At 34.8% G+C, this 25,259-nt stretch overlaps 1 protein-coding gene across 4 annotated transcripts in view; it reads left to right on the forward strand.

Annotated features, from left to right (window-relative positions):
* Positions 1 to 21,810, forward strand: part of PHF14 (PHD finger protein 14) — a 161,115-nt gene extending 139,305 nt beyond the window's left edge. For 3 of the 4 annotated variants that reach the window (XM_053974350.1, XM_053974358.1, XM_053974333.1), the window contains one exon: positions 21,025 to 21,810. In XM_053974350.1, the coding sequence (XP_053830325.1) occupies positions 21,025 to 21,099 (75 nt within the window). In that variant the 3' untranslated portion in view covers positions 21,100 to 21,810. The remainder of the gene's footprint in view (positions 1 to 21,024) is intronic. The other variant, XM_053974342.1, reaches the window with a different exon arrangement.
* The last annotated feature ends 3,449 nt before the right edge of the window (positions 21,811 to 25,259 follow it).

Below are 25,259 nucleotides of genomic sequence, written 5' to 3' on the forward strand. Positions count from 1 at the left end.
GTTTCCCCCAAATTTTCAGTAAACTTTTTGTCCATTGCCTATAAGCACTAGCTATAGATAAATTCAGTTAGTCCAATATTGGTCACATAGGGTCACATGGGTATTATGAAAATAAATGTCCAGAGTTTAGGAGCACAAACACAGGCCTTTAGAAAATACCCATCAGAGAAGTGTAAAAAATCAGTCAAAATAAAGGTGTAGTTGTTCTATAATTACATATAGTTATAGAAGATATAATGAAATACTATGCTCAAAATGGAAGACAGTATACTAAGTGCATGAAGTAGAACATAAGGGAAGGAGCAGAGATTTTTAAGACATTTTAGATGCTTATTTTTATTCTAATTTTCTGACAGTTTTTGTTTATATATTTAGCTCTGGGAAAAAAAAAATTCAGTAAGTCAGCATTTAAAAATGGATTCACCCTCAGAATATAATTTGTGTGCGTGTGTGCATGCTGTGCAAACTTTTGGATGTTTTTTTCTGCAAAATGTTGCTTGTTTTAACAGTCTCTTTGTGGTTTCAAGGGTGATATTTGAAATGGGAATAGAGACAAAGATGATGATTTTGTTCAGTGTGTAGATAATCCTACAGTCACCATTTTTCATATTGTAGCCTGATAAGCAGCAGAGTAAAAATAACCCAATTTTGAAGTCATGGTGTTACTTGAGAAAGCTTGTAGTGTCTGCAGAGTCACCAAGATATTAAAAAAAAACCTTTAAAACATTAAAACCTTACCAAAAAATAAATCCAATTACCCTGTTACTATAGGAAAGATGAAGTAGAGGAAACTTCCTTCTCAGCCGCAAGCATGACTGCAAGATCTCTCTTTTGCCATGGAGTGAAATACGTTTGATCCCTCCATCCCTGCCTCAAGATCTCATGCAAAAGCACTAAGAACTCAGAGAAAATTTGAAATCAACATTTATTTCAATTATTTTATATATTGTATATAATAATATTGCATTTTGGAAACTAATATGGGTGAATTTGATTTCTTCATGCCTTCATCATGCAGTCTTCTCTGGGGCCATTGTATGTGGCAAGAAACTGGACCAGAGAAATATTTGCTGTTATCCATGGTATTATTTCTTATTGTCACAAGTTAACCTGCCAATGCCCATGTGTAGTGATGAAGCTAGGAAATAGTGCCAAAAATTAAAACTTTTCAGATGCAGTATTGCAGATGTGCTGTGATTCCAGGTTGTTTTTTTTTCCGCTAAGTCTGCATCTGTGAATTGTGATTTCTAGTTCACTGTTTAATACAAACATCACACTTTGAGAAAATGTCTTAGCCAATTTTCCAGACTATTATAACTTTAGAACTTCCTTATTTTTTATTTACTGAATTAATGTTACTTTATTAATGTTACTTTATTTTCATTTAAATCAATATATATTGAATTTAATAAGCACAGGGTCTCAGGAAAATGGAAGTTTGTTTGTATAAATATTTTTCCACAGTTAAAGCACTTCATTAATAGGCTTTATCAAATCAGACCAAGGATCTGAATCAAGCAGCTTCATCATCCACAGAGTCATGAAGTGAATGTCATCAAAAATCACTAGGCCTAAACACTTATCAGCTCACTATGATAAAATGACTGCATTTTTATTTGCACAATAACCTCAAATCCTCATATTAAAAAGTGGCAATTTTTTTGCCCTTTACTGTTCTAAGTGTGACACATGTAACAATTATTCATCTCTCCATAATGGATCATTTTTATCAGAGTCTTGTGTCTCTTCTGTATACATAGAATAAATATTTATGTTTTCTCATTTTTCTGAACTAGAAGATACTGATAGAATAGGTTTGAAGTGTCAACTATAATTCATTGCATGCAAAGAAGAGCTTTGTGCTGATACTGTGCGAAAGGAAAAGAATATCTGAATCATTTCAGCAGCAAGCTTATAACCAAGATAATATCAGCATTTTCCTTCTTGAAAATATATATGCCATAAATTAAAGGAGGTCTTCAGTATTTTATTAAAATGCTTTGGACAAGTTTAACCCTGTCTTCAATGGGCATATATGTATGAATATGAAAACTTCAAAAAAAAAAAATGAAGGTCATGTCAAAGTTAAAACAGGCTTGCAGAAAACTTCCTACTAATCCTGCAAATATTTTATTTAGAAGACATTAGAAAACTATGACACATGTTTAGTGTCAATTTAAAGGTGCCCATTTTATTCTTACAGAAAACTTAAGATATTTCTGGCACTTTACTGTTTTGTACAATAGTAATGTGGTCTGGGAAAAAATGCAAAATATGTGTATGCTAAGTGTATTTGAATGAACTCTCAATTTAGTTGAAATTAGTCTTAGCAGTAAATGTAGTAATAGTGGAGAGGTACATATCACAGTATATAATTATGTTTAAATATGTACATAGCAAAGTAATTGGGTTAATAAGAATATAATAATTTAGAATTTAAAATACACTTGTAATGAAGCATTTTATACACAAATACTACAGTTCTTATAAATACTATGGTATCTCACCACATCTTCAGCTCTGCTTCCAGCTTCTTTAGCAAGAAAATGCAGGGAAGTGTTGGTACTATTTGTAGTGAAGTAACAACAGAAGAGAAAAGTTGTATGTGATGAAACCCTGCATCTGTTTTGTGGAATTTGCAGCTGTCCCTTTATTATTCTTTATACCCATTTGATTTGTAGTACTTTAAAGTGTCATATCCCATATTTCTCTAATCTGTAGAAGGGTGAGTGGTGTAGGTTTTGTGCTTTCTTTGTGAATGTTCTTTTCCCAAGTCCTGCAGCAGCAACTCCCACGTTTATGGCTACTATCTCCCTAATTCCAGCTGTAGTTTTGCAGTCTTCTGAGAGAGGTGCTCTCCAAGGTACCTGGTCCAAAGTGACATTGCATTTTTTGGAGCCAGTCCCATCACAAAAGACCCAAGGCATCCATCACAGCTTTTTGCAAACAAGCAGAAAGCTGAAATGAAGTCTTACTGTTTCTGATGTATGTGAGAATTTTACTTTGAATTCCAAGTGTTTTCTTACAGCAATAAATTTAACTTTAATCACTAATTAGTATCACATCACATTGATGATGAAGTAAGCTGGGAGATTTAGTAAGGTCATGTATTTAATAGGAAGCATCAAAATATAATTTTGTGGGATATACCCAATGTTTTGGTTTAGAACTGCTGCCTAGAAATGTGATAATTGTTTTCTTTAGAAATCAGATATTAAAGGACAATGTGAGAATGAATCTTTCTATCACAAAATCACAGAAGCAGTCCATTTTAGAAGCAGTTAGTATGTTTGGAAAATCATTAATGTAAAGCTGTGAATTTGTCCCCACAAGTGACATGGATAAGCTAAGTGATCTTATGGTATTTGCTGTTGTCAAATTGCATTAATATCTCAGGCATGATAAGAATGTCATTAATGTGAAACAAAAATTAATTGCTATGATAAGGCAGTAAAGCTTGTTTAATACTGCATGATCAGTAGCTTGAAAGCAACTTGCAATTTCAATTTTAATTTTTTTCTGTTAACATTTCCAGTTCCTACAGACTCTGAATTTTTACCTTCTGTGATTATTTGCAGACAGAGTGCAATTTACTCTTGGATGGGTACTCTGTAGAACAGCTTGCCAACTGTTCTTGCCAGAATGTTTGTAGCATATGTATTAGGGAATTTTTGTATTGTGGCATCCTAAAATCAATGTGGGACATAAGGATGATGAGTTATGTTCTAGGAATTCCTTTTACTGTCCATCAAATGCATCCTGTGAAAGCAAATTTCCAAATTTTCAGAGAGCTCAAAGCAAAGAAGGATTTGACTCACAATCATTGAAATCAACAGTGGTTCTATATCCAACTGCATTGAAATGAATTGAATACCTTTGGTTATGCTTTGTTTGGGTCTTAGGAAGCTTTTTTTAACATTATACTTTTTATGTACACTGAACTCTGGTCAGCCATATCAGGAGGCTCAAAATAACACAGTACTTCAATCCAAACAGCTGCCTTCATGCAGGATAAGAACCTGCTTTAACTGGTAGGTTCCACTGCTTTCTGGTTCAGAATAAAGGAGATGCGATATGAGGGTATGGCTGTATCGAAGTGTGGGATCCTGCTCTTGGAAATCAGACACTTATTTAGGCCAGCACATCCACTTGGCTTTTGGCTATGAAGAACCATGCTGGCAAATTTGCATTCACAGCGCATCTTTCAAAATATTGTCTTCTAGATAGTGTAGGAAAAGTTCATCAGACAAAAACTGCATTAGGCTACCAATATGTATAGTTGCACATAGCAGAGGCTTTTCTCATTGTGGTAAACTCGGTATCTTCAGACATCAGATTTCATTACTAGTCAGCTTTTTGTGCTTTGAAATGAAAGTCCTGAGAAGTCCTTGGTTGTCTTCATCCCTTCCAGAGCCATGGGATGCTGTGTACTTTGCAGAGCAAATGTGATGTCTTCATACAGATGGAGCAGACATGCTGACTCCTAGTACCTCACTCTTTTCAAACATACATCAATCCTTCTGAGGCAAGCAAACTCCAGAATAATAAAATATGTTAAACTTTGATTGACTGGTGGGGGCTTCTGTATTCCAGCAACTTTAGTATGCTTTTGGAGGAGCTCACTTCACATCTTCTGGCACCAAATAACTTCATTAAGGAAGGCTGTCATGTGTCAGAAGTGAGGTCATATTGGTCTTTTCATGACCAGCATTCCAGTTACCTGCAAGCGCATGGCTTAATTTTTTTCAGCAAGTCAGCCAGTCTTGCATTTGAAAATGGTATTTCAGTGACATGTTCAGGAGAGATACACCTACAGCTTTCTGAAGTGAAAGTTTCTTAAGCAACATATCCTCGAGAATGCCTCTCAGAGAGTACAAAAAAAATTATTAACTGCAGAGTATCTACTGCTTGATTTTGAAGGGCTTTATTTTTTATATTTTTATTTCTACATTAATGTAGAAAGCACAAGGCAAGCTTTTGAGGAGGTCTGGCCTTTCATTTGTTTGGACAGGCATTTTGTTATTAATTGACTCTTCTCATCCTTTCCTGCCATGGGTTATGAAATCATATGCCCTAAGGAATGAAATTTCAAATTAAATTCAATTAGGCATTTAATATTTTTTGGATTAGTGGGGCACATGCATCTGGCATGGTGAAAGCAAGATGATTTTATGTATAGAAGTTAGTTAGAAAAATTATCTCAGTTGATATAAATATGATCACAACCTGCTGCACTCCTAAGGAAATATCTTAACACTTGAGACAAAAGCTGCTGTTATCACTGTTAGAATCTGTTGCATTAAGAGTATAGAGATTTGGCAGAAAATAAACACCTGTGCTTTCCAGCTAGTCCTCAGCAATCAAGAGGGGCTGGGTGTGGCACATCTCATGGAAATTCCTTTGCTACATATCTCATGATATATGTCATGGCTATAGGCCTCATTCCTATGCAATCTAAGAAATTTTTCTGAGTGACGAAACATTAATATGATGATAGTTCTAAAATATTTTAATATCTGGCTTCTGAAAGTGATAGCAAAAATACGTCACTGTGTCCGTACGGGTGGTGGTTGTCTGGTTGGAACATAGTCCCAGAATACTTTTTAGTTCTTTAGAGAGAGAGAGGGAGATTGGTGCCTGTTTCAGTTTCTTCACTTTAATACTCTTAAATGTAAGATTAGAGGAAAAATTATGAATCTGAATCTTAAAAAAGCAAAAAAAACTGCCAGAAATTTCCTTTCTAGGGAAATCTACTCAGTCCCCTACCTTGAACATACTTATAAATGGAAAGCTGCTATGTCTATCTTATTATTTTACCAAGAGAAGATGTTCTTTCAAGGAAGTAGATGAAGAACAGCAACAAAGAAATAAGAGCTTGTATCTAAAGAAAATTATACTAAGATTTTAAGTGTTATCCTTAGCATCTCCAGCAACTTTCTTGGTTAAAAGATGATACTTCTGTGAAGTAGGCTGTGAAAGCTAAAAGGAAACAAACCTGAAGGTGGTGAAAGTAACCTAAGTATGAAGTTCTACATATATTAAGAAAGCAGTTTGTGGGCAGAAAGTGGAGCAACATTGAGACATTATTTTCATCAGCTTTTGTCTAGTTAGCCACTCAAAACAACCAATTGGGCATGGAGAAAATTCCCTTTTATTATCTGTATCAGTGAATAAGACCTTGAAAATGAAAAAATATGTTTGGGACTTTACCCAAGGAGTAGGGAAGGGCTGTGTTGCATTTAATGAACTATTCAGGCAAAATAAAAATCTTATCTGTCACCTCAGTTACTCAGAGAAACAACAGGAAAAAGAGAATCAAAGAAACAGCCTGTATTTTTACATAGGCCAGGGATACAAATCCTTTTCATTAAGCAATAAGGTTGGCTTATTACTGAGACCCAGTGCAGGAACACTGCAGTTCAAATCATGCTGGAAAGAATATCGCCAGGGAATGTATTTTCTGGGGTTTTTGCGTATTCTTCCTCCTTCCTGCACATTTTTTTCCTTCTACCAGCCTAACTTTGAAATGTCCTCTATAGACAAGACATTACATTTTGTGAAAAATTACAGAAATTATTAAGGAACAAATTTACCTTTCCGTGAAGAAGAGTGTAATATTGACATAATTGAAAGAAACTACATTAAGAAAATGTTTGCTTCACAAATGATAGAAATTTTTAATATGGGTATACACCATTTTCTTTTTCCTTCTTCTGCCCAAGACATGTTAAAGACAAACATCTCTATGCATATATACTTGTTTGGCTATGATAAAAAGGTATGTGACACTGTTGTGATGGGAATATCTTAGTGGCATGCTTCCATCATGTTCAAGTTTCTTAAAGATTGTTTGGTTTCTATTTTTTAATTTAAATCCCTGACATCATATTCACAAGTAATGAGCAGCAGCCTTGTACTGCCTTTGTGACACGAATGGACCCAGGGTTCTACAAGGAGAACATGGGAATGCTGGTTTTCTGGCCAGGACACATACATGGCAAGCTGCTGGCATCTGCAAGCATCTGTCCTTTTCAGGAAAGAATCACTTCAAGAAATAAAAGACAAAAGTAGCAATATTCATTGTCTAGGAAATTACTGTTTTCTGTGATGGTAAACTATGAATAAGGTTTTTCTGAATGGTCTCCTGCCTAGTGTGGAGTGGCTGTTTAAGGTACACGTGGTGCTTTCACCTGAGAGGAGACAGTACCTAATGACAAAGCTCTTGCTGAATAGGGGGGCTTATACTCTCATGGGCTGCACCAGCATAGTACCTAATGCTGTAATAACCTACAAATCTGAGCTATTCAGCTTGGGATGAGTGTTACAATCAATTATAGTAGCTTTCAGTAGAGTGACTGTTCCTTTTCTTGTCAGACTTAGCCTCTTACCTGCCTTGTTGAGTCGTGTCTTGATGTGTGAGAATTATTTCCAGTCATAGCTAGTGCAGAATGCTGGTTTGTATAAAGCCATCTGTGGGTCGAGCGTCTCAGTTAATGAGAAATGTGCTGTGTGGGATTGGATTACCACCTGGGTTAGATTTCTAATGCAGTAAATTTCCAGGCATCCTCTTCTCGTATTTTCACAACACTTCATTCTATATTATGGTGGAAATTGGATTAAAAGGACAAAGCATGAAGTCATTTGCTGAAGCAAACAGGGTGTTAGTGCCAAATTTTGTATAAAAGGATGCTGTTGAAAGGACTGCATGTCTCTCTTCTAATCCACAGAGAATCCTCTGCCTCTGAGTTTAAGGACTTCATTTCTAAATACAATGCACAAGAGGGTACATAAACCTCTGTTAAACAGTTCATTTTGTGCATTCATCTCTTGTTTTCTTATGGTATTAAAAATGTTTTCGGCCTGGAACAATCCCATTCATGTGGAAATCACTTTGTAAATTTAAATACTGTATTAGTGAAAGTTCTGTTGAGAGAAAGTACTTTAACGTGTTGGGCAGTATCAGTAGCAATCTTTCTGTAATTAAAGCTTTAAATATATGAGAGAAAATTCTGCCTTTTATTTTTCTCAATGAAATAAAGATTTTCAAGAGAAAAAATGGGTTATAAGTAGAGACAATGCTCACCATGTCTGAAAATGTGATGTTGCTAGGTCAAATGAATGATTGCTGTTCTTGGATGAAGGCAATATTATGTGTGAAACTTCCACTCTCCATTAAGTAGAGTTTGAATTCTAGGTGCAAGACAGGACATTAATGACACATGCTACTTTTTAAAAATCAAAAATCAGAAGATAAATATCCAAAAGTTTCTACACCTAAGGATGTAATTCTTGATCACAGTCTTAACAATTATTGTCAAATGATGCAAGGTGGCCTAAAAATGAAAGTACTTTCCTGTAAAAAAACTTACCTAACTTAAGATGAACAGTTTTCACAGAGAGATGACAGACCACCACTTAAATTCCATTAGAATGTGGTCTTCCTTGGAAAGCAGGTGCTCTCCTTCTGAGAAGGACAAATAGACACATCAACTTCATTTGATCCTACTGGCTGATGTACTAGCACTGACTTGGTAGTTACTTCCTTATTACATTATATTTTAAAAATTGACTCCATTCTCTATTCATTGTTCCAAACCAGACACCTTTTTCAGGTATTTCTTTCTGATTGCTCTCAAAGCATCTTTCCAATTAAATAATTTCCTGACAAAAAAACAAGTTTCTATGAAGTAAAACTGTTTTTCATATACTTCATAAGTTGCTGCATATTATAAAATGGCATGTATCATAAAATTCCTGCTGTTGATGGTTGTTTACTTTTTCTAGAAACAAAAAATAAGCATCAGAACTTAAACTCTTGCAATAACTACACTCATTTTATGTCTTCTCTTCTGGCTTCAGAAAGAACGGGTGATGTTCTGTGCTAGAAAAATTAATTCTTTTAAAGTCTTCTGTACTCACTGAATGTAATAACAATGACAGCACTTAGCACTTACATAAATCTTTTCATGCATAGAGCTCCATCCTGACATTGAAAGTATTCACATTTTACGGATAAGTTCTTTAACATTCTAGTAGTCAGTTCAATTTCCACACCCTCCAGGCCAAGCAAGTATTATAGTAGGGGTACAAATGTCAGAGATTTCAGCTGAGAAATTCCTCATCTGAATCTCAGACCATTTACTATTGACACATGCTTTAGCTTTATGCTGATTTCTGTTAGTAACCCTCCTTTAGATTAGAGGACTTGTTAAGTACCACTTCTCCATCTCTTCTTCTTCTTCACTGATATTTTCCAGAAATCCAGGGGTTTCCTCAGCTTTTCTTTTTCACCCTTGACCTCAACTCAGATGGACACCTCTACAGACTGACTCAAGCCTCGGCATTGTTTTGATATAATATCTGCAATAAGTGTCTGATTTTTTTGTCTGTTCTGTACAATCAATTTATTTGTTTTATAAAAAATATAAAATATTTCTATTTGAAATAGTTTTATATACATTTTGATAGCCACTTTTTAATCATTCTTCATTTATTAGCCATACTTGGAACCCAAATGTGATTAATGTACATGGCCGTTATCCTGACCTACTCAGCTTCCCTGATATTTTACTTCTTGTTCTTTTTTAGTTTTGTTTTCATAATTGATTTTAGACTCTACATGGTCAAACTCCTCTGATGTGTTCATATAGCATGTGGTATGTTATGACTTGGCCAGATTTTGATTATTTATTAATATTATAGCTAAATAAATAATTTATCTATGTATTACCATTTATCATTTTGAACAGCAAAATCTTCGAAGGACACCTAGAGACCTTTCTATATCTAGGTTTTAAAAAGCATCATTTGGTGGAATTTTCAGTGGATAGGGGAAGCAACAGCTAACAAAATGTTTCATTATTTGTTCTTTTGAGAACTTACATCCTGAAAGGTTTTCTTGAGTGCAAATGAATTGAAAATACGTAAGTCCAATTCAAGTAACAAGTAATCAGTGCTACTAACTTTCACTGACATCAAGGAGAGTACTGACAGGCAAAGAGAAACATCAGTTAATGTAGGAAAAATAAGATCCTTGATTTGTTGTCTGCTAAAGCAGATGGTATTTGCTGTATTTTCTTCACAGTCTTACAGATAATAGTCATACTGAAAAGTTACACTGGCAGAATAAGTAGTAAAGTTATCTTTTTTTCTAAATTTAAATGCTGATTTAAATAGCAGTGCTACGGGCTTCTGTGGTTCTTGATTTGTTGGTCATCTAAGTTACATGTAGAAGAGAGGAAGTAGCAAAATGGGTTGTCTCAAATATTAAGTGGTATTTGCCAAAGAAGAACATGAGCCTGTTTTTTCTACATAACCTTTTTATAATACACTACCTGTTCAATCTTGTGAGTAAAGGAGACATGGTAAGTTTATCTTAAATCATCAGTAAACAGAAAATAAGGAAATAGCTAGTGGCTGTTAATTCTTAGAATAATGATATCCAATTCCTGGAGCTCCTGTATATGCAGAAAGAGAAAAGCCAGTGAAGGAAATCAAATAGATTGCAAGTAAAATGAATGCAGATGGAAGCTTTTGCTTGATGTTGTTAGGTAACACAGACAGGTACAGGAGCAGCTGTTGAGCAAGAGAAGAGAGCAGCAAGTACCAAACATCACCATGGGGCCGTAGCTGACCCTCCATAAGATGACAGACAGACACTCTATAGAGACGGTTGAGTGGCAGCACTGGGATGTCAGGAAAACATAGACATCTGAAAATAGCTCAGCTTCCTCTTAAATGCCCTGCTTGATTCAGGGGCTGTTTAAACTCTGTATCCATTCCAGAGAAGCATTATTCTGCAGCATAGCTCATACGTAGCCCCAGACAATGGTAGTGTTCAGCTCAGTAATCAGAAGGGTTAAATGTAACAATGTATTTATGATTGCAAGTTGTGCCCCTTAATGGTAAAGAATACTATGGTGAAGAATATTATGTCTTGGAAACACTGTGATGTAATGTAACAGCAGACAAAAAGCCTTCTGAGGCACAGAGTTTAATGAGCTTCAGAAGGAGTTTCAATGCATGATAGATATTAAGTGACTTCAGACTGTCAAGGAAAAAGTACATAAACAACAATTTATAATGTAAGCTCTGTAATGAGCTCTTCTCTCATAAATATGCAAAACATTAATTAGTTATAGCCAAATTTCCCTAGCTTTGGGAATCTTTTGGAATATAGCTTTTCAGTAATTGAATCACATCAAAGTATTTTTTCTCCCACTCTTCTAAGAGTGTTATGTGTGATTTGTTGGAGAGTAGGCAGAGATAGGAAGCAAGCTGTTGACAAACCAGAAGATGACTTTGATGTGGTTTAGTGAAACAGTGACTTACAAATTTTTCAGAAAGCAATGCACAATGAACATATAAGAAGCCCTATTTGTAGTGACTACCAGCAGCACGATGAGGTCTGTCAATTTGATTCTAATTTTCTGAAAGGCAACTAATTTTTTTTTTCCATTAAGTGTATAAATATTGTTAGATATTAAATTATAACCTTGTGTTATAAGGTTTTGGAAGGATTTCAGGGTATGTTTGAAGGCAGATGCTGCTTTTACAGGGCACTTTTTTGTAAAGTTCCTTTTGATGATATTTGAAGCATTAAATGGTTGGACATAGCATTATTTGTAGTTGAAAGAATTTCATTTGATTCTGACTTCAAAAAATTACAGTGAAGCAATATCACTGTCATGACAAATTACCAAAACATTCCTCAGTATACCCACTGAATTAAATAACATTTGGCTTTCAATCCTCAATTGGAAATGCAAAGAGGAAATGAGTTTGAGGAAATCTACTTTTAAATCTAATACATTATTTTTTTCTTTCTTTCTTTTTTTTTTTTTTTTATTTATTTAGAAACTGATCAGTCTGAAACTGTTAAAACCTTGACATATTAAATTTTACAACTTTGTTTCCAAATTGACTATGTGTTTATTACTAGTACACGCTTGATGCTTTTAAGGCAACTGATCTAAACTATGTGTGAAAGGACTGTTCAGGCATGATTACAGGCTCAGAACAGGATCCTTCAAATAGAGCAATAAAGTCAAAATATAAAAACAAACACTTCCTTTGCCATCAAACCAACTGAAGTCCAACCTTTAAAGCCATAGATTTCTTGTCTTGTTAGGTTTCAAGTCCATGGCCAAATGGATGAAGGGAATAATTTTATGATTCTATATAGTGAAATTAAAAGTATGCATGTTTGTACATCTTGGAAAGCAATGATTTTGACTTTTGGGTAGGTGTGCAATGCTTATGTTAATTCAGATTCAGTTAATGAGGACAGTAGGAAAAGAGTAGATCTTCCATGAGAGATGGAAGGGACTGCTAATACAATACTACAGATCTAGTCCTAAAATGCTCTTTTGGGAATTTTATTTAATTGAAGTTGTTGAAATAATTGAAACATTTGTTCAGTTTCAGTTATAGTTGTTGGATTCCAAATTTCAATATCAGTATGTGTCTGGGGGACCTGTTGAAAGGAATTTTGAGGGTTTTTGGTTTTTTTTTTTAAGCAAAAGACTTTTTCATTTTTAATTGCTTCAGAAGTAGCACAGATTCTGTTTGCTCTCACAGTCTAGCCTTCATCTACTTCTACATCTTCATTCATTTCTATCTGTTTTGTTGACAACTTCATGGATTGTGACTAAATATTGTTCAGTATTACAGCAAATATAAAATAATTTCTACAACATTTACTTATATCACATTTTGGAAAATAAATGAAAAAATGAAGGCACTGTCATCATATTAACTCAATTGAAAGTTCCAGCTTTTATGCCTTGAACCTGAACAGAATTTCATGGCTGTACTCAGGTGAAATGTTCTGATGAAATAATAAGAAAAAAGCTTTCTGAATTCCTCCTATCTGTCACATTATAGCAATATTTTCATGAATTCCCAAGTTATTAAATTTATAATACTGCAGTAGGTTTTTCCAGTTAAATATTCATTTTCTTTTGTCATAAAGAAGGAAAAAACTTTAGTTATGCTTTTTACAGTAATTTAATTAAGCATTTCCTATAAGTTCATTTCAGTATCTATCATGGCTCACTAAAGTTGAAATTCAGTATAGAGTGGTAGATTAATTGCCCTTTGTCTTCGATGAAATAAGAATCCTAAATATACAGAGTCATGAAATTTAATTGTGTTCCTCAATTGCTTATTCAATGCTTTGGAAACCTGAATCAAGAAATACAGAAGAAGAAGGCCAAAGGTTGTTAAATGTAGCGAGTAACACAGATTTTGAACTTTACTTAATGAACCGAATGTTTATTACTATGAAATAAATGCACCATTTAAAGAATTATGGTGGCAATGTAAAACATTAAAACGCTAATTAATTTTGGTCAGAAGCGTGCAATGCACTCATTTTTCCTAAAACATTTTCATTAGGGTCTGTATTTTCTCTGTTATTGAGATAAATTTATTCTTTTCATATGGTAGTGCTGTCTTTTTCTGTCATAAACGTGTTCTTCAGTGATGTTTACAGTGATGTTTTTCAGCTGCCTTCAACTTTGGGCAGCCTGTCTTGACAGTAGCTTCCAGAAGCATTTTTGTATAAGTCAGTTTTTATATTAAAGTACATTAATACTTTTCCATTTAATGTTGTGATTTTTGAAGCAAAGAATGTTCAGATCTCTTGATAAAGGGCTATACATACATATATAGATTATATGCAGATTATATTTCACAAACTTATTTGAGAAAGCAGTTAAAGCATGAAGAAATCTTCAGCTGTCATTTAGTACCTACCAAGATACATGTATAGCCTAACAATTGAGCTCTTAAAAATTAAACTTGTGCTTCTTAGTTTTTTTTTTTGTTTTTTTTTTTTTTCTTCATTAAATGGTACTAAGAAATAGAGCTATTCATTCCTTATTGTTGGCCAGAGCACCTTTTGTTGTTATGTAATTATTGTAAGAAGAAGCCATTTTATTTCCCAGCATAAAGAATACAAACATGAATAAGGTTTGTTTCTTATAATTTAGTAAATGTATAATGTAAATATGGTGAGAGTATAACCATAAATATTTAAAATTATCTTAATTATAATATGCATTTCTAGGCTATGAAATATTATTCTGTAGTAGTATTGCAGAATATAGTATATAGAGTATATATATATACTATATACTATATATATACTATATAGTATATATATTATACTACTACTATATACATATATAGTATATATGTAGTAGTATATAGAAAATAGAACTTTCTGTTTTAAATTTACAATTCATAAAAATAGTTATTATGTTGCTACATAAGTAGAAAGTGCTATTTTGGTGTCCATGTATGCGTTTATATATGCACAGATGTAATTATTGTAATTGAAGGACAAATCTGCCTTAGAAATTACCTTATTCATGGCAGTGTCAGATTTGAAAACTAGAGTGCCCTCTCACACTGGAGTGGAAATTAAGACCACTTGTCCCCTATGGGCAAGGTACAGTCCTGTTAAAGCTGCTTTTCATCTCTTTCTTAGTTGATGTTGCAGGTTTGTGATATCTAAGCATTTATAGGTGCAGTTGAATGTTCATAAACCTGAACCTTCAGAGACTCAAATTCTTAAAGAGGATACATTTTCCTCTACTTTCTTCAAAGAGAGCCAGCTGAACTTGTAAAACAATGGTTGGGTTTCAAGCACCACCTGCCCTGAAGAGGATCTCAACTGTAGTGGCAGTCAGCCAAAGGGACCACTCAGTGGAATGGTTGCCTCCTAAAAAGGAGAGGAACAGATGGAAGATTTGAAATCTGGCATGAAATTCCACTTCTGTACTAAGCGTTAAATGAAATTTGACTGTAAGGGCTCTTGCGATGGTACATTTATCTGTATAATCAGAATTAGCAACAAGGAAATAGAAAATACAGAACACTGACAAACATTTCAAAAAGACTTTAAAGTTCTTGTAGCAGTGTGAGTTAAAAGAAGGAGTTTGTGTTAAACATGCAGCTGCTTGTAGCTTCTTAAAGAGGAGCTTTAGTGTAAAAGTAGTTCTGCTGGTCTTGCATTGCCACCTAGAGCTCAGCAGTTGGTACTGCTTGGTAAGGAAACACTGCAGCATTGCTCTTTTCCCTGAACAAAGTGGAGTGGAGAGCTGCTTCCAGTTAATTGATGTCATGTTTGCTTACATTGTAATGGTTAATCCCTTCATAGCCTCCATTTTATAGTGTACCAGATCAGCAGAGATTGTGCTGTAGGACTTTGGTGGGCTTTGACAGTAAGAATTAATGGCAATGAGCATTAAAAGGTACAACTGTCAGATATCCAGATATCCCAAAGGGGGCATTTTCTTGATGGCTGCTTTAGAATTCTTCATGAAGCAAATGTCAAACTTGTCAAGGCTGTCACTATGAAAATGATCCATGTAGCAAGGGTCTCCTTTTCTTGGGAAACAAACAGCTGCCTTATCACTGCAGAGCTGTGGTTACAGAAAACTGTCAGCTATCACAAGAAATTTATATTTGCTTCTAATATCCATTGGTAAAGAACTGTTCCATTTGTACTCTATTTTTGCTCCACTGTTCATTGCAAGGGTTGTCAGTAATACTATTGAAGAAGATAATACAGGCTTTAGAATTAAAATAACTTTTGAATTTTATGATGGGTGCTTTCCTTTTGGTGATTTAACAGAGACTATCTTAGCTCCCAGTTTTTCCCTGACACTCATTTTGTTCCAAATTTGGCCTGTGACTTTGGAAGCTAGACTTTCGCATACACAAACAAAAGCTCTAATATATAATAAATTCCTTTTTTCTTTATGTATTTTTTAAGAGTATTAAAAGTATTTTTACCTACTTCCAACTGGTGTTTTCCTAGCTAGATTTTGTGAGGCAAGAGATGAAATGCCACCTAGGCATCCTTAATAATTTACTCTGTTAGTCATATTACAGGTCTTTTGGGTTAAGATACTCTAGAAAGTACTGGTATCAGAATTTGGTCCTGAGTGCTTTTGACATGCTATTTCTAGAGTATGTACTAGCAGAGATAACCCTTTAGTCATTCCTCCTTATAGCAGGGCATTTTTCTGTTTTGCATACTTTCTTATTATTCAGATGATTCTTTACATAATCCTGTAATATATAGCTGTTTATTAAGTTTAGAATATCAGTTGCAGTTGGCAAAATACACAACATTGTAATGCAACTCCAGATATTACAGGTGTGGTGCAGTGAACAGAACTGGGAATTGATGCGTGTCCTAGCACAGTTAATTAATGTGTGATCTGTTCTATTTGCAGAAGTGTCAGATTTCCTGTACTGTTAAGAATTGTCTAATTCACTGTCATTTTCCAGATTTCATTTTATTAACTAATGTAGGAAAAATAAATTCTCAGACATTTTGAAGGAAATTGGTTGGAAGAGGTAAAAAGAGAAAGGGATACTCAAACCCCTATTTCTAGGCTTTTTTTTTTTTTTTTATTCCAGAATTTGTCTACAGGGGAATATTCTGGAATAATTACTACTAAATTAACTTTCTGTGTTAGACCCATTATTCTTTGGTCAGAGAATAATGTGGTTGACCTTAAACATGCTTTCAAATGAGATGAAATTGTATCACAGTCTTTCTGAATTGTCAGCTCAAAACTTTAGAAATAGAATTTAAAAGTCAGACTCCTACCGTTAGTTTTTGTCACCTAAAGATATCTAAATATCGAAGTGTTCTCATTAACTTCAGAAAAACTATTGAGTGCTTAATATTTCAATAAATCAAACAATTATGTGGCAGATTTTAGGGTCTTGTTTCTAAATTCCTGGCCCTATTCTGTCACTGTGACTCTTAAATGCTCAGCTACCAAGTATAGTCTAAGCAGTGTAAAAGAAGAGATGTCCATGGGACATTTGAAAACACCTGCAGAGCACCCCAAGGACCCTTTAATCCAGTACCTTGCTTCCATCAGAGAAAAGGTGGGATGCCAGGACAAAGCATGTAGGAAAACTAATGTGGAAGGTCCATCTCTCCATCAGTGTCATCAGGATGCAGATGAGGTCTCCAGTCATTGGTGGCTTGAAGAGCTCCTGAGCTGGCATTTCAGTTCAGTGTTGGGTTTAGCAGCACTTTGAATGCTCTTTGTACTTTTCCTTATCCCTGTTGGTTTTGTAAATTCTGGACTAGTAAACTTCATTTATTTCAATATTAAAATAATCTTTGGGCTGTTGAGTGCACTTTTTCAGTAGGAGTAGTAGTACAGTCTTGAGGGATTCACCTCCCTTGGCTATTACAAGTCACCAGATCTGTGCAGAGGCATCTTTCTGGTGAGTGTATTTGCTGTATGATATTTGAGTCTGTGGTTGTCTGTAGTCACAAAAGATACTGAGACAAATTTGATTTTTGGCATCCAATGGCAAGAACTGCTTTAAAAGTTTGACTTGTGACATCTCCTAGGAAAATCTACTTCGATTTTAGGATTTTTAGAGCAGAAAGCACTAGATGTTAGAGTCATAGGTGGCTGGAAGAAAAATAAATAATAATATAAAAAAGAGATGTGAGGTATTAATAAAAATAACGTGAACTGAATTTCTGTGGGCAGAAACCAGAATTCAGTATTTTGTCTGCTGTGTAGCTGCTGGTAATAGAAACTTTGCACACTGCCATCATAGACTGGTTTTTAACAGATAACATGAAAATAAAAAATTTTCCTTTGCTATTAATCAGAATTAAAAGCATAATAATGATAATGATTGGTGGTAATTGGTAAAACAAATATATTAAATATATTTAATCTGCACTCTGTTTTGCATAATTTCTTGATAATTAGGCTATATAGGCTATGTAGATGAAAATTCAAACATTATTAATGACATTAGAAACTCCAACCATTTCAGTATTCTGTGTGCAATCATCAGGCTGCCTCTTGAGCTACAAAAAAAAAGGATAAAGCATTTCATAGAAATCTTGCATTGTCAGCAGACTGAATAGTGAGTTTTCACATCTTGTAGTATGGTTAATATGTGATCTAAATTGCCAGTTCAGATCTTCCCCAAGCACACTGGCAGTAATAAAACACTTCTTATAATTTGTAGAGGTTCATGTCCCAAATTATTCTGACATTGCCATTCTGAGGCCTCTGCTGTCACTTCTTTTCTGGCACAAAGCCACATGAGTGCCAAAACTGGTGGTTCATACTTTCCAGTGTTCCCCAAAAATCCTTTCTTCCATCTTGTTTGTGCTGGCACTCTTGTTCATGTGGCAGTGCACAGGCCTGGGAACTGAGCTGGCTCAAGGCAGGTCTAACAAAGAAAAAGTTTTCTCCCTTTGTTAGTTCATGCTATGAGAAAAATCAAACACCATTACTCTGAGCTTTGTACAGCAGACACCTGTGTTCAGAGATACCAAACTTCTGTTTCCAAATGAGGTGTGTTTCTGTTCTTGGAAATCAAGATGGAGTGAAAACCCTTGTACAGATTTAAGATGTTTTATGTGGAGCATGGTTCAGTGCAATGCTAGTCAGACAGTTTTTGGGCATAAAAATGCAAAGAAACCAATACATTTAAAAAATCAGCCAGGCATCTGGATGATTTGTGCATTGGAATCTGCCCACATAAATCAAATTTATGTTCTGCTGGTAGATTTTACCTGTTTGAATATGTTTTACTTGGTTGAAGCAACGGGAAATCAACAAAGGAAAAGTATTACTTCTGCAAAATATCCCAAAGTTGATGCTTCCATCTGGAATATTCAACCCAAGCAAATCCTGGAGCTGCCATCATTTCTGCATCTCAGAATACACTGATCACTGCAGCTGCTGCTGTAACCTGGGAATTCTGCCAGAGTGCAAGCATGACCTTTTGAGCACAGAATTAAACATTTCAAATTTACACAAAGCCAGAAGATTTTCTAAGAAAACCTCATTCACTGGATAAAACCTTTTTTTCCATCAAAAGAGTCAGGAAGCCAATATTCAGTATTGAGCCTAATGTGCCTCAACCCTCTTGTAGTCCTCACTGAAGGTATGGCCCTGTTGGCTCTGAAATTTGCATGCTCCATCTATTAGGAGGGGAAGCCCTAAGCAATATGTGAAGAGTTCTGGGAAAGATTGATAGTGTAGGGTTTATATTCCTGTATGAGGGAGCACAAGTCAGGACATCAGAATGATGTCAAATTGAGTGCGAGGAAGGTGAATTAGTTGCCACTGAGGTCAGCTGGAATACAACTGCTGTAGATAGGGACCTTCAGAAATATGTAGATTTGCTGTTCTTTTATTAACATATTCTTCATTAAATAACCTGGCAGGTTTTCCATAGCAGGCAAAAGTTTCTGTGAGTATTTTTTTATTCCACAATACTCTTTGTCACCTGTAAACAGTAAGCCTGGTAACACCTTACTCCTTTGTTGTTTCTGATTCTGCCCTGTGTGTTTTTATTTGAAGTTTGACCTCTGTATGTATACTATACATTTCACTCTCTTTAATATATTCTACACTTCTAATTTCAATGGATCTTCAGTGTTTGGTTTCATACACATGCACAGACATGTTTTCTCAGCTAAATGAAAAGAGCCACAGGGAATACTACATGTTTTAAAGGTAACTGAAGAGATGACGGTCCAGAAAGAGAAGAAAAAAAGCTTTTAGCAGTCAGTCATGTAAATATGACTGTCCCAAAAAGGGGGAAGATTCAGAGGCATGATGGACTATCTGGAGTATCTGCTACTTTAAGAGAACAACTAGCTTTTCCATTTTATTACAGTTGGACATAACATATTATGAGATCGCATTTTTAAATGAGATTTTCTACTGCTATTCTATTTTGTGCTGCCCATGTAATCTTCCTATGTATTTTCTACCTCTAAATATTACAGTTATTGTTACAAAGCATGCTTTGATGGTGAAAGAAGGGCTAGAATGCAAAAGAATAAAGTTATTTTTCTACAAGAATGAAAATGTTCTTTTAAACCAGGAAAATACATCTCCTGGGTTACTGGGTCCCACCTAAATGTCCCTGGTGTTTCCTTTCTCTCAACTGTGGGCTTGTGATGAGTACCATTACAGCAGCCAGGATGTTTCTTCATTCCAAAATATCTATTCATTTATTTTTTGTGTTATTGGAATGTGGAAGATTCTCTGTAAATTGAATTAAAATGCAGACTAGAAAACTGGTCATACTCTGAAACTGTGATAAGGACTGTTCATGATGTGATGACTTGCAAGTTGCCTTATAAAGCAGTTTTCTCACTCTTCCATAATTTATACTTTGGAAGTCATGATTTTGTACAGGACACGAAATAGTGTCCATTCCTATGGAAACAGGCATTATGATGTCACTTCATTTTTTCAGTGAGATCCAGAGGAACCCACAGTGAATTATGAGCCTTACTCTTGGAGCTGAAGCTGTAGAATATTGTAAGCATGCTGCTGCCTGACATGCTCATGTTTCCTATTTTAGACCTGACTGATCTTCAGATAACATATGGTGGTACAAGTAATTGGAAAATTGGCAGACCTGTCAAGAAAATATGCTAGATGGGACAAAAATACGATGCTGCAGCACATAAAGTGTCTCTGAAGTTAAATTTATTGTCTTTTATCAAATGGTGAAGTAAACATATCTGGTCACAAAAAAATGAAACACTTTTCAATGGCAGATGCTTTTCAAAAGTAATTTTTAGTACAGTGATGAAAGTTCTTGCATTCAAAATCTATTTGTGGGAACCTCTGGTCAAGAACAAAGGAAAGGTGTGTAATACTTTCTGCTGTAGGTGTTTGTATATATTGTCATCTGCGTGTGATTTAATAATTTCTTCATGTAACTATCCAGTAAAATGGTCAGTAAAATATTTACTCATTAATTTTTTTCTGCTATAAATGTAGGCAATTAGATTTGTTTAAATTTTGTATCTTTTTTATTTCAACACTTGAGCAAAATCAATCACTTGAATAAATGACTTTTTGCTTATTTTTATTCTCATTAGTCAGGCAAAAGACTGTACCAAATTCCATACATCTGCATAAGCAGAAAAAAAATATACTTTTTGAATAAATTGATTAATGTTCAGGTTTTCATTTTCTTTTACAGGAAGATGAAAATGAAGCTGAAGCAGAAAATCCATCTCAGGAGCTGAATTTGGAACAGAAAAAATCAAAAAAATAGGAGATTGCTGTCTTGTTTGAAATATTTGCAAGTTGTGTAACAGTGGTTATAGTTTCTCATTGTAAAATTAAGAAAAAAAGTTCTCAATAAAGTCATTGAAAATTAAATTCATGGTGCACTGGGGAATTAATTAAGTAGCTCCTGGTGATATTCTTGATTACATTAAAAGCTGAATTATCAGAACTGAGTACTTTACCAATAAAATTCTGAAAGCTTTTTGAACACATTATGGAAAGCTGATGGGTTATTCATCACATGTAGCATTTACTAAGCAAATAGGGCAATTTTATGTTTTACTCTGCAGAACAGTGTTATCCTTAAAGGATAGTTATAACTCAGACGTATTTTGGTATTTCTGAGCAAGAGCTTTGATTCTTAAAAGTTAGATAAATATGTTCTACTAAAGGAGTTCTGAAATTTCTTCTGATCAGTGATTAAAGTAAATGTTTCTGAGGAGTAGGTAGAGGCAAGAATTTTTTTATATGTATGGTACATTTTCAGAAGTAATTACTTCTACATTTGTATTGTGATTTTTAATCGGTTTCTTGCTGCATTATACTTTTCCTTATGTAAACCTTTTCCATTTTAATGTGATCATTGTCTTTTAATGAATGTCAAGCTTTTGTCTTGATTAGGCCATCTTACCCAGGTCTAATTCCCTCATGCCATTCTTTTCATTCTAACAAAATAAAATAACTTCTTTCTGTGTCATTAGACCTTCAAGTGAGTAATAAATATCTAAAATAACTCTTCTTTCTATAGTCCTAATTTTGTTTTCCAATTTACCTTTGCTTTTTAGCCTGTGCAGGTCACTAAATGGGAAAGTACAAGAAACTCAAGAGGTAGATTTATAGCCTGATAGTTTCACAGATTGCAACGAAAAAATAAACAATCTCACTGATTCTCTCTTGGGTTTAAAACAACACTCACTGGAATCCCTTCAGTGAACTTTATCATACTCTAGAGAAATAAATTATCTTCAGCTGAAAAAAATTCACTTCTTTTCCCACTCTGCTATACTTTTACTGTTAACTTTTTCATTGAGTGTTAAATTAGATTATAAATAGTATCCATCCCAAATTTTATCCTTTCTGTGTAAATTATATTTTCAGATATTTTAAAAACAACATGCCTGTGTTTAAGCAGTATCTTTTATGAATTCTTTCCTGGTTTATGAGGTTCAAATGTGTGTAGCTCATGGACAAATTTTAATCACAATTACTCTACAAGAGTTTAATAACACTAGATCTCATTTTAACAAATGCAGCTATCATGCAAACAAACATATAAAATAAATTCAGCATTGGTCAGTTTGGTGCAGATCAAGCACTGTAGCCATCTCAGAGAGGAGCGGGGGAATATGATTTTCTCTTCACTGCAGTGGAAGAGACAGATTTAGGAAAGACAGAAGCAGAGTTTTAGCATGCAGGACCTTAGGGACTGTTCTCTGTGCAGCGACGTGAAGGATCACAGGGTAGGTGAAAACAAAGGGAATGCTTTTCATTTTTTCAGGCTAACCCAAAAATCATAGCTCAGAGCTTAGTGCTCATCAGGATCTGAAGAAGGGGCAGGGTGTCCAGTGGAACAGGCTGAAAGGCCTCTGAACTTTCAAGGACAGAACTAGTAACTTACAAAAAAAGGTAAGAGAATGAAATTTTACATAGCGGTTACACAAAGGAGGCGTAATGACAGGGGGAGTTACTGACTGAGATGAATTGGCCCGGACATGCCTTGGCCTTTCAGCCTGCACGTGATGCACTTAGTGTTTGGGTTTATCCTGCCTGAAATTAATAGATAGGGCCTCAGTTGTGTAAAATATTTGAATCTTTATATAATCTTATTTCCTTTCAGTGCATGGTAGCACATTTGTCCTTTTGCTGGAGTCTAAGCTCTGTGACACCCCAGCACTGTACAGGTGCGGGAGAAGAGAAGGGTGGTTATTTACTGTTCAGGTTTTGTATGAAAATGCATTACTTGGCTCTCGAACACCTGAGTGAGAACAACAGTTCAGACATTGAAAGATACCATTTGCTTCCATTTGATGCATTACTCTGATGAGCTTTAAAGGAGTATTTCCATATCTTTTGTAAGTTCTTCAAAAATTAATTGTGAAAGTATAATTATATAAGCCATATTTTTTGCTAACTCCAAAGTACGTCACCAAAAGTCTACAGTCAGTGTTGATAATCTGTCTCTTGGTTATTTACTTCAAAATTGAAACATGGGAATTTAGACATTTTCACTGAAAAATAATAACCAGTACTTTTACCATAATGAGCTGTGGTGGAGATTGAGACAAATGTGGCTGAATTGAAATGTTGTCCTATCTTCATCCCTGCCAGAAAAATGAAGGAAACTGATTTTGATAACTTATTTGTAGACATGTTTACTTAACAAAGGGGGAGAGATGTTTAACTGATAAAGATCAAATGGATCAGATAAAGGCTATATCAAATAGGTAGCTTTGTTTATTTTGATTCTGTTCTAGTTCAAATTTGCAGCTGAATTGATTTTTTTGTGTATTCTTGAGTTTTCAAACTATCAGTATGAAATACACTTTCATTATATATTTTTTCTCCTCAGTGTCCAGAGGATTTTTTGATAAAATGCACTGGGTGAAGCAGATGGCTGCAGCACTGCTACATGGCTGTGACATGATACTTCTGAGTATTACTCTTCAGCAGAATTAAGGTGTAAACCTGATGCAGAATATTCTGACTTTTATTAAAGGCTGCAGTCAAACACAAGCCAGCTTGGATACTGAAAATATCCTAGCTCCTGCAGAATTAAGTTCAAAGCTTATCTGAAAAGGCTCAGATTAAAAAGCTCTCAACTTAGAGATGGGAAGAGCAAAACTTCAGACAGATTTAATTCAGCTGATTGCAGTCACTTTTGTGGAGCAGTATATCCTTTGTATGCAAATATATCCAGACACCCCTCTGCACATGTGCCCAAGCAGCCAGTTATAATGTCCTTTTTATTTCTCTTTCCCTATATTCTGTTATTTAATACTAAGAGTTACATGCTGCTCTGAAAGTCTAGATGGAGAACTACTTACTTCCCACTGCATCCCTCTCATGCATGACAGTGATGATGCTCCCCAGTTGGGAGTTGCAGTTTTCTGGATTGCATTAGTGATAGCTATTTAGGGTGGCTTAGGGGATAATTATGTTTTCTGTGCTTGAGGGGAAACTGTCATTTTCCTCATATTAAAGCAAATTCACTGTTTTTGTACAGTTAATGTTGGATTGCTGTTGGTTTTTGTTCAGTCCTCCATGTTTGCTCTTTTCCCTCCTGTGGAACAGTGGCATATAGAAAATTTTTTGGGCTCCAACACTGTTTTCTATTACAATCGCTTCATCCTCAAAGAAGAGCAAATTCCTCTATAATTTTTGTTCTTAAAAAAAAAATGTCTAACCTTTCCACTCCCTCATGGGGGTATCAAAAATTCGAGGTGTGAAAGTTCTTTACTTAGGGTAATATTTCTGATTTATGAGATTGTGGCCTCGTTGTATTGTAGATATACATGCAATAGTTTGTTATTAAATTAATGTCTTTAATACATTACCTAATTTTTGTTGTCATGCAAGGATTCTTACTCTGAATGCTGTATTTCTACATTAAACATATGGCTCCAAAAGATTGGCATGAGCGAAAAAATCAAAGCTGCTTTTGAAACAGGTGCTGTTACTTTCCTGTTTGTTGCTTCACTGGCATTGAAATACTTGGATCTAAAATGTTGTGCAGTCAAAAGCAAATATATCTTGGTATTTTAATTCCAGTGTATGTGTAACTTCTTATGACTTAATGAGAATCCACAGTATTTCGGTTTTGTCTTAATGATACATTGAAATGTATTGCTACACCGAACATTTGGTGCACATTTAGGATCTTTCTCCTGAACAGCACAAACTGTCGTGCTTTATGTGCATAAAGTGTCACATACAGTGTCTAATCCTAATACAATATTCATTTTCTGCTCATTAGAAAGCATTTCTAAACCTGTAAATTAAAAAAAAAAAAATTAACATGATTATTCCCTCTCAGAAGCTTCAATATTTGCACAGTAGGAATTTTTGAAGGGAGAAAACCATGCTGACAGAGAAGTATCTCACTTCAGTGCTTACTGTAGTCCCATAAGCAGGCTAGCTCTTGATTGG

Source organism: Vidua macroura, chromosome 1, assembly GCF_024509145.1.
Source record: "Vidua macroura isolate BioBank_ID:100142 chromosome 1, ASM2450914v1, whole genome shotgun sequence".
Lineage (NCBI taxonomy): Eukaryota > Metazoa > Chordata > Aves > Passeriformes > Viduidae > Vidua > Vidua macroura.